The sequence below is a fragment of the Chiloscyllium plagiosum genome, unplaced genomic scaffold (genome assembly GCF_037043375.1).
Source record: "Chiloscyllium plagiosum isolate Xiang-an unplaced genomic scaffold, Cpla_swu_hap1 HiC_scaffold_19, whole genome shotgun sequence".
Taxonomy (NCBI): domain Eukaryota; kingdom Metazoa; phylum Chordata; class Chondrichthyes; order Orectolobiformes; family Hemiscylliidae; genus Chiloscyllium; species Chiloscyllium plagiosum.
Window position 1 is genome coordinate 3,814,077 of NW_028270157.1, and position 8,503 is coordinate 3,822,579.

The following is an 8,503-nucleotide window of genomic DNA, read 5'->3' on the forward strand; positions in this document are numbered from 1 at the left end:
CCCTCAGAGTTCACCATGACCCTCCTCAGTGTTCACCCTGACCCCCTTCAGTGTTCACCCTGACCCCCCCCAGTGTTCACCATGACCCCTCCCCTCAGTGTTCACCCTGACCCCCCTCAGTGTTCACCCTAACCACCCTGTGTTCACCCTGACCCCCCCTCAGTGTTCACCCTAACACCCCCTCAGTGTTCACTCTGACCCTCCCTTAGTGTTCACCCTGACCCCCCCTCAGAGTTCACCATGACCCCCACTCAGTGTACACCCTGACCCCCCCCAGAGTTCACCCTGACCCCCCTCAGAGTTCACCATGACCCTCCTCAGTGTTCACCCTGACCCCCTCAGTGTTCACCCTGACCCCCCCCAGTGTTCACCATGACCCCCCCTCAGTGTTCACCCTGACCCCCCTCAGTGTTCACCCTAACCACCTGTGTTCACCCTGACCCCCCCTCAGTGTTCACCCTAACCCCCCCTCAGTGTTCACTCTGACCCTCCCTTAGTGTTCACCCTGACCCCCCCTCAGAGTTCACCATGACCCTCCTCAGTGTTCACCCTGACCCCCTCAGTGTTCACCCTGACCCCCCCCAGTGTTCACCATGACCCCCACTCAGTGTACACCCTGACCCCCCCCAGAGTTCACCCTGACCCCCCCTCAGAGTTCTCCATGACCCCTCAGTGTTCACCCTGACCCCCCCCAGTGTTCAGCCTGACCCCCCCCTCAGTGTTCACCCTGACCCCCCCCCCTCAGTGTTCACCCTGACCCCCCCCTCAGTGTTCACCCTGACCCCCCCCCTCAGTGTTCACCCTGACCCCCCCCCCAGTGTTCACCCTGACCCCCCCCAGTGTTCAGCCTGACCCCCCCCTCAGTGTTCACCCCCGCACGCCCCCAGTGGTCACTCTGGGTATTGCTTCCTGAGCAGGGATGTCCGGCCCCGGCCCAGTTCCAGGGGAGAACCACGTGAGCGCGGTGATGTGGGCGGGGCTGTGTGACGTCAGGAGGGGCGTGTCCCAGTGATGGCGGTCTCCCTGACTCCCCGCTTCCGGCGGTTAACAAGCAGCAGCTCAGTGAGGGGGAGGCGGCACCCAGGTACCGGGCCCGGGGTGGGCTCCCGTCCCTCCCTCCCTCTCCTCACTGGGGATAAGGCAACCCGCATTGGTGGTGATGGGGGATGGGGAACCCTCAATGGGGGAGGGAGAGGGAGAGGAGGGGGAATGGGGAACCCTCAATGGGGGGGGGGGAGAGAGGAGGGGGAATGGGGAACCCTCAATGGGGGGGGGGGGGGGGAGAGAGGAGGGGGAATGGGGAACCCTCAATGGGGGGGGGGGGGGGAGAGAGGAGGGGGAATGGGGAACCCTCAATGGGGGGGGGGGGGAGAGAGGAGGGGGAATGGGGAACCCTCAATGGGGGGGGGGGGGGGGAGAGAGGAGGGGGAATGGGGAACCCTCAATGGGGGGGGGGGGGGGGGGGGAGAGAGGAGGGGGAATGGGGAACCCTCAATGGGGGGGGGGGGGGGGGGAGAGAGGAGGGGGAATGGGGAACCCTCAATGGGGGGGGGGGGGGGGGGAGAGAGGAGGGGGAATGGGGAACCCTCAATGGGGGGGGGGGGGGGGGAGAGAGGAGGGGGAATGGGGAACCCTCAATGGGGGGGGGGGGGGGGGGAGAGAGGAGGGGGAATGGGGAACCCTCAATGGGGGGGGGAGAGAGGAGGGGGAATGGGGAACCCTCAATGGGGGGGGTGAGAGAGGAGGGGGAATGGGGAACCCTCAATGGGGGGGGGGAGAGAGGAGGGGGAATGGGGAACCCTCAATGGGGGGGGTGAGAGAGGAGGGGGAATGGGGAACCCTCAATGGGGGGGGGAGAGAGGAGGGGGAATGGGGAACCCTCAATGGGTGGGGGGGGGGGGGAGAGAGGAGGGGGAATGGGGAACCCTCAATGGGGGGGGGGGAGAGAGGAGGGGGAATGGGGAACCCTCAATGGGGGGGGGGGGGGAGGAGAGAGGAGGGGGAATGGGGAACCCTCAATGGGGGGGGGGGGAGAGAGGAGGGGGAATGGGGAACACTCAATGGGGGGGGGGGAGAGAGGAGGGGGAATGGGGAACCCTCAATGGGGGGGGGGGGAGAGGAGGGGGAATGGGGAACCCTCAATGGGGGGGGGAGAGAGAGGAGGGGGAATGGGGAACCCTCAATGGGGGGGGGGGGGGGGGGGAGTGAGGAGGGGGAATGGGGAACCCTCAATGGGGGGGGGGGAGAGAGAGGAGGGGGAATGGGGAACCCTCAATGGGGGGGGGAGAGAGGAGGGGGAATGGGGAACCCTCAATGGGGGGGGGAGAGAGGAGGGGGAATGGGGAACCCTCAATGGGGGGGGGAGGGAGGAGGGGGAATGGGGAACCCTCAATGGGGGGGGGGGGGGGAGAGAGGAGGGGGAATGGGGAACCCTCAATGGGGGGGGGGGGGGGGGGAGAGAGGAGGGGGAATGGGGAACCCTCAATGGGGGGGGGGGGGGGAAGAGGAGGGGGAATGGGGAACCCTCAATGGGGGGGGGGGGGGGGGGGGAGAGGAGGGGGAATGGGGAACCCTCAATGGGGGGGGGGGGAGAGAGGAGGGGGAATGGGGAACCCTCAATGGGGGGGGGGGGGGGGAGAGGAGGGGGAATGGGGAACCCTCAATGGGGGGGGGGGGCGGAGAGGAGGGGGAATGGGGAACCCTCAATGGGGGGGGTGGGGGGAGAGAGGAGGGGGAATGGGGAACCCTCAATGGGGGGGGGGGAAAGAGAGGAGGGGGAATGGGGAACCCTCAATGGGGGGGGGGGAGGAGAGAGAGGAGGGGGAATGGGGAACCCTCAATGGGGGGGGGGGGGGGAGAGAGGAGGGGGAATGGGGAACCCTCAATGGGGGGGGGGGGGGAGAGAGGAGGGGGAATGGGGAACCCTCAATGGGGGGGGGGAGAGAGGAGGGGGAATGGGGAACCCTCAATGGGGGGGGGGGGGGGGAGAGAGGAGGGGGAATGGGGAACCCTCAATGGGGGGGGGGGAGAGAGAGGAGGGGGAATGGGGAACCCTCAATGGGGGGGGGGGGGGGGAGAGAGGAGGGGGAATGGGGAACCCTCAATGGGGGGGGGGGGGGGGGGGGGAGAGAGGAGGGGGAATGGAGAACCCTCAATGGGGGGGGGGGGGAGAGAGAGGAGGGGGAATGGGGAACCCTCAATGGGGGGGGGGAGGAGAGAGAGGAGGGGGAATGGGGAACCCTCAATGGGGGGGGGGGGGGAGAGAGGAGGGGGAATGGGGAACCCTCAATGGGGGGGGGGGGAGAGAGGAGGGGGAATGGGGAACCCTCAATGGGGGGGGGGGGGGAGAGAGGAGGGGGAATGGGGAACCCTCAATGGGGGGGGGGGAGAGAGGAGGGGGAATGGGGAACCCTCAATGGGGGGGGGGGAGAGAGAGAGGAGGGGGAATGGGGAACCCTCAATGGGGGGGGGGGAGAGAGAGAGGAGGGGGAATGGGGAACCCTCAATGGGGGGGGTGGGGGGAGAGAGGAGGGGGAATGGGGAACCCTCAATGGGGGGGGGGGAAAGAGAGGAGGGGGAATGGGGAACCCTCAATGGGGGGGGGGGGAGGAGAGAGAGGAGGGGGAATGGGGAACCCTCAATGGGTGGGGGGGAGAGAGGAGGGGGAATGGGGAACCCTCAATGGGGGGGGGGGGGGAGAGAGGAGGGGGAATGGGGAACCCTCAATGGGGGGGGGGAGAGAGGAGGGGGAATGGGGAACCCTCAATGGGGGGGGGGGGGGGGAGAGAGGAGGGGGAATGGGGAACCCTCAATGGGGGGGGGGGGGGGGGGAGAGAGGAGGGGGAATGGGGAACCCTCAATGGGGGGGGGGGGGGAGAGAGAGGAGGGGGAATGGAGAACCCTCAATGGGGGGGGGGGGGGGGGGAGAGAGGAGGGGGAATGGGGAACCCTCAATGGGGGGGGTGGGGGGAGAGAGGAGGGGGAATGGGGAACCCTCAATGGGGGGGGGGAAAGAGAGGAGGGGAATGGGGAACCCTCAATGGGGGGGGGGAGGAGAGAGAGGAGGGGGAATGGGGAACCCTCAATGGGGGGGGGGGGAGAGAGGAGGGGGAATGGGGAACCCTCAATGGGGGGGGGGGAGAGAGGAGGGGGAATGGGGAACCCTCAATGGGGGGGGGGAGGAGAGAGAGGAGGGGGAATGGGGAACCCTCAATGGGGGGAGAGAGGAGGGGGAATGGGGAACCCTCAATGGGGGGGGGGGGGGAGAGAGAGGAGGGGGAATGGGGAACCCTCAATGGGGGGGGGGGAGGAGAGAGAGGAGGGGGAATGGGGAACCCTCAATGGGGGGGGGGGGAGAGAGAGGAGGGGGAATGGGGAACCCTCAATGGGGGGGGGGGGAGAGAGGAGGGGGAATGGGGAACCCTCAATGGGGGGGGTGGGGGGGGAGAGAGAGGAGGGGGAATGGGGAACCCTCAATGGGGGGGTGGGGGGGGAGAGAGAGGAGGGGGAATGGGGAACCCTCAATGGGGGGGGGGGGGGGAGAGGAGGGGGAATGGGGAACCCTCAATGGGGGGGGGGGGGGGAGAGGAGGGGGAATGGGGAACCCTCAATGGGGGGGGGGGGGGGGGGAGAGAGGAGGGGGAATGGGGAACCCTCAATGGGGGGGGGGGGGGAGAGAGGAGGGGGAATGGGGAACCCTCAATGGGGGGGGGGGGGGGAGAGAGGAGGGGGAATGGGGAACCCTCAATGGGGGGGGGGGGGAGAGAGGAGGGGGAATGGGGAACCCTCAATGGGGGGGGGGGGGGAGAGAGGAGGGGGAATGGGGAACCCTCAATGGGGGGGAGAGAGAGGAGGGGGAATGGGGAACCCTCAATGGGGGGGGGGGGGAGAGGAGGGGGAATGGGGAACCCTCAATGGGGGGGGTGGGGAAAGAGAGGAGGGGGAATGGGGAACCCTCAATGGGGGGGGTGGGGGAAAGAGAGGAGGGGGAATGGGGAACACTCAATGGGGGGGGGGAAAGAGAGGAGGGGGAATGGGGAACCCTCAATGGGGGGGGGAGGAGAGAGAGGAGGGGGAATGGGGAACCCTCAATGGGGGGGGGAGGAGAGAGAGGAGGGGGAATGGGGAACCCTCAATGGGGGGGGGGGAGGAGAGAGAGGAGGGGGAATGGGGAACCCTCAATGGGGGGGGGGGAAGAGAGGAGGGGGAATGGGGAACCCTCAATGGGGGGGGGGAGAGAGGAGGGGGAATGGGGAACCCTCAATGGGGGGGGGGAGAGAGGAGGGGGAATGGGGAACCCTCAATGGGGGGGGGGGGAGAGAGGAGGGGGAATGGGGAACCCTCAATGGGGGGGGGGGGGGGGGGGGAGAGAGGAGGGGGAATGGGGAACCCTCAATGGGGGGGAGAGAGAGGAGGGGGAATGGGGAACCCTCAATGGGGGGGGGGGGGGGGGAGAGGAGGGGGAATGGGGAACCCTCAATGGGGGGAGAGAGGAGGGGGAATGGGGAACCCTCAATGGGGGGGGGGAAAGAGAGGAGGGGGAATGGGGAACCCTCATTGGGGGGGGGGAGGAGAGAGAGGAGGGGGAATGGGGAACCCTCAATGGGGGGGGGGGAGAGAGGAGGGGGAATGGGGAACCCTCAATGGGGGGGGGGGGGGGGAGAGAGGAGGGGGAATGGGGAACCCTCAATGGGGGGGGGGGAGAGAGAGGAGGGGGAATGGGGAACCCTCAATGGGGGGGGGAGAGAGGAGGGGGAATGGGGAACCCTCAATGGGGGGGGGAGAGAGGAGGGGGAATGGGGAACCCTCAATGGGGGGGGGGGGGGGGGAGAGAGGAGGGGGAATGGGGAACCCTCAATGGGGGGGGGGGGGGAGAGGAGGTGGAATGGGGAACCCTCAATGGGGGGGGGGGGGGAGAGGAGGGGGAATGGGGAACCCTCAATGGGGGGGGGGGGGGGGAGAGGAGGGGGAATGGGGAACCCTCAATGGGGGGGGGGGGAGAGGAGGGGGAATGGGGAACCCTCAATGGGGGGGGGGGAGAGAGAGGAGGGGGAATGGGGAACCCTCAATGGGGAGGGGGGGGGGGGAGAGAGAGGAGGGGGAATGGGGAACCCTCAATGGGGGGGTGGGGGAGAGAGAGGAGGGGGAATGGGGAACCCTCAATGGGGGGGGGGAAAGAGAGGAGGGGGAATGGGGAACCCTCAATGGGGGGGGGGAGGAGAGAGAGGAGGGGGAATGGGGAACCCTCAATGGGGGGGGGGGAGGGAGAGAGGAGGGGAATGGGGAACCCTCAATGGGGGGGGGGGGGGGGGAGAGAGGAGGGGAATGGGGAACCCTCAATGGGGGGGGGGGGGGGAGAGAGGAGGGGGAATGGGGAACCCTCAATGGGGGGGGGGAGAGAGAGGAGGGGGAATGGGGAACCCTCAATGGGGGGGGGGGGGAGAGAGGAGGGGGAATGGGGAACCCTCAATGGGGGGGGGGGGGGAGAGAGGAGGGGGAATGGGGAACCCTCAATGGGGGGGGGGGGGGGGGGGGGGAGAGAGGAGGGGGAATGGAGAACCCTCAATGGGGGGGGGGGGGAGAGAGAGGAGGGGGAATGGGGAACCCTCAATGGGGGGGGAGAGGAGAGAGAGGAGGGGGAATGGGGAACCCTCAATGGGGGGGGGGGGGGGAGAGAGGAGGGGGAATGGGGAACCCTCAATGGGGGGGGGGGAGAGAGGAGGGGGAATGGGGAACCCTCAATGGGGGGGGGGGGGGAGAGAGAGGAGGGGGAATGGGGAACCCTCAATGGGGGGGGTGGGGGAGAGAGGAGGGGGAATGGGGAACCCTCAATGGGGGGGGGGGGGGAAGAGAGGAGGGGGAATGGGGAACCCTCAATGGGGGGGGGGAGGAGAGAGAGGAGGGGGAATGGGGAACCCTCAATGGGGGGGGGGGAGGAGAGAGAGGAGGGGAATGGGGAACCCTCAATGGGGGGGGGGAGAGAGGAGGGGAATGGGGAACCCTCAATGGGGGGGGTGGGGGAGAGAGGAGGGGGAATGGGGAACCCTCAATGGGGGGGGGGGAGAGAGGAGGGGGAATGGGGAACCCTCAATGGGGGGGGGGGGGGGGAGAGAGGAGGGGGAATGGGGAACCCTCAATGGGGGGGGGGGGGGGGAGAGAGAGGAGGGGGAATGGGGAACCCTCAATGGGGGGGGGGGGGGGGAGAGAGAGGAGGGGGAATGGAGAACCCTCAATGGGGGGGGGGGGGGAGAGAGAGGAGGGGGAATGGGGAACCCTCAATGGGGGGGGTGGGGGAGAGAGGAGGGGGAATGGGGAACCCTCAATGGGGGGGGGGAAGAGAGGAGGGGGAATGGGGAACCCTCAATGGGGGGGGGGAGGAGAGAGGAGGGGGAATGGGGAACCCTCAATGGGGGGGGGGGAGAGAGAGGAGGGGGAATGGGGAACCCTCAATGGGGGGGGGGGAGAGAGAGGAGGGGGAATGGGGAACCCTCAATGGGGGGGGGGGGGGGGGGGGAGAGAGGAGGGGGAATGGGGAACCCTCAATGGGGGGGGGGGGGGGGAGAGAGGAGGGGGAATGGGGAACCCTCAATGGGGGGGGGAGAGAGGAGGGGGAATGGGGAACCCTCAATGGGGGGGGGAGAGAGGAGGGGGAATGGGGAACCCTCAATGGGGGGGGGGGGAAGAGAGGAGGGGGAATGGGGAACCCTCAATGGGGGGGGGGGGGGGGGGGAGAGAGGAGGGGGAATGGGGAACCCTCAATGGGGGGGGGGGGGGGGGGAGAGAGAGGAGGGGGAATGGGGAACCCTCAATGGGGGGGAGGGGGAGAGAGGAGGGGGAATGGGGAACCCTCAATGGGGGGGGGGGAGAGAGAGGAGGGGGAATGGGGAACCCTCAATGGGGGCGGGGGGAGAGAGAGGAGGGGGAATGGGGAACCCTCAATGGGGGGGGGGGGAGAGAGGAGGGGGAATGGGGAACCCTCAATGGGGGGGGGGGGGGAGAGAGGAGGGGGAATGGGGAACCCTCAATGGGGGGGGGGGGAGAGAGGAGGGGGAATGGGGAACCCTCAATGGGGGGGGGAGAGAGGAGGGGGAATGGGGAACCCTCAATGGGGGGGGGGGGAGAGAGGAGGGGGAATGGGGAACCCTCAATGGGGGGGGGGCGGGAGAGAGGAGGGGGAATGGGGAACCCTCAATGGGGGGGGGGGGGGGGGAGAGAGAGGAGGGGGAATGGGGAACCCTCAATGGGGGGGGGGGGGGGGAGAGAGGAGGGGGAATGGGGAACCCTCAATGGGGGGGGGGGGGGGAGAGAGGAGGGGGAATGGGGAACCCTCAATGGGGGGGGGGGAAAGAGAGGAGGGGGAATGGGGAACCCTCAATGGGGGGGGGGGGGGGAGAGAGGAGGGGGAATGGGGAACCCTCAATGGTGGGGGGGGGAGGAGAGAGAGGAGGGGGAATGGGGAACCCTCAATGGGGGGGGGAGAGAGAGGAGGGGGAATGGGGAACCC

The 8,503-nt window shown here is 68.3% G+C and overlaps 1 protein-coding gene across 2 annotated transcripts in view; it reads left to right on the plus strand.

Moving 5' to 3' along the window:
* The first annotated feature begins 989 nt into the window (after positions 1–989).
* depdc4 (DEP domain containing 4) overlaps positions 990–8,503 on the plus strand; it is a 38,242-nt gene continuing 30,728 nt past the window's right edge. For both annotated transcript variants that reach the window (XM_087996988.1, XM_087996989.1), the window contains exon 1: positions 990–1,084. In XM_087996988.1, coding sequence (XP_087853114.1) covers positions 1,012–1,084 — 73 coding nt within the window. In that variant the 5' untranslated portion in view covers positions 990–1,011. The remainder of the gene's footprint in view (positions 1,085–8,503) is intronic.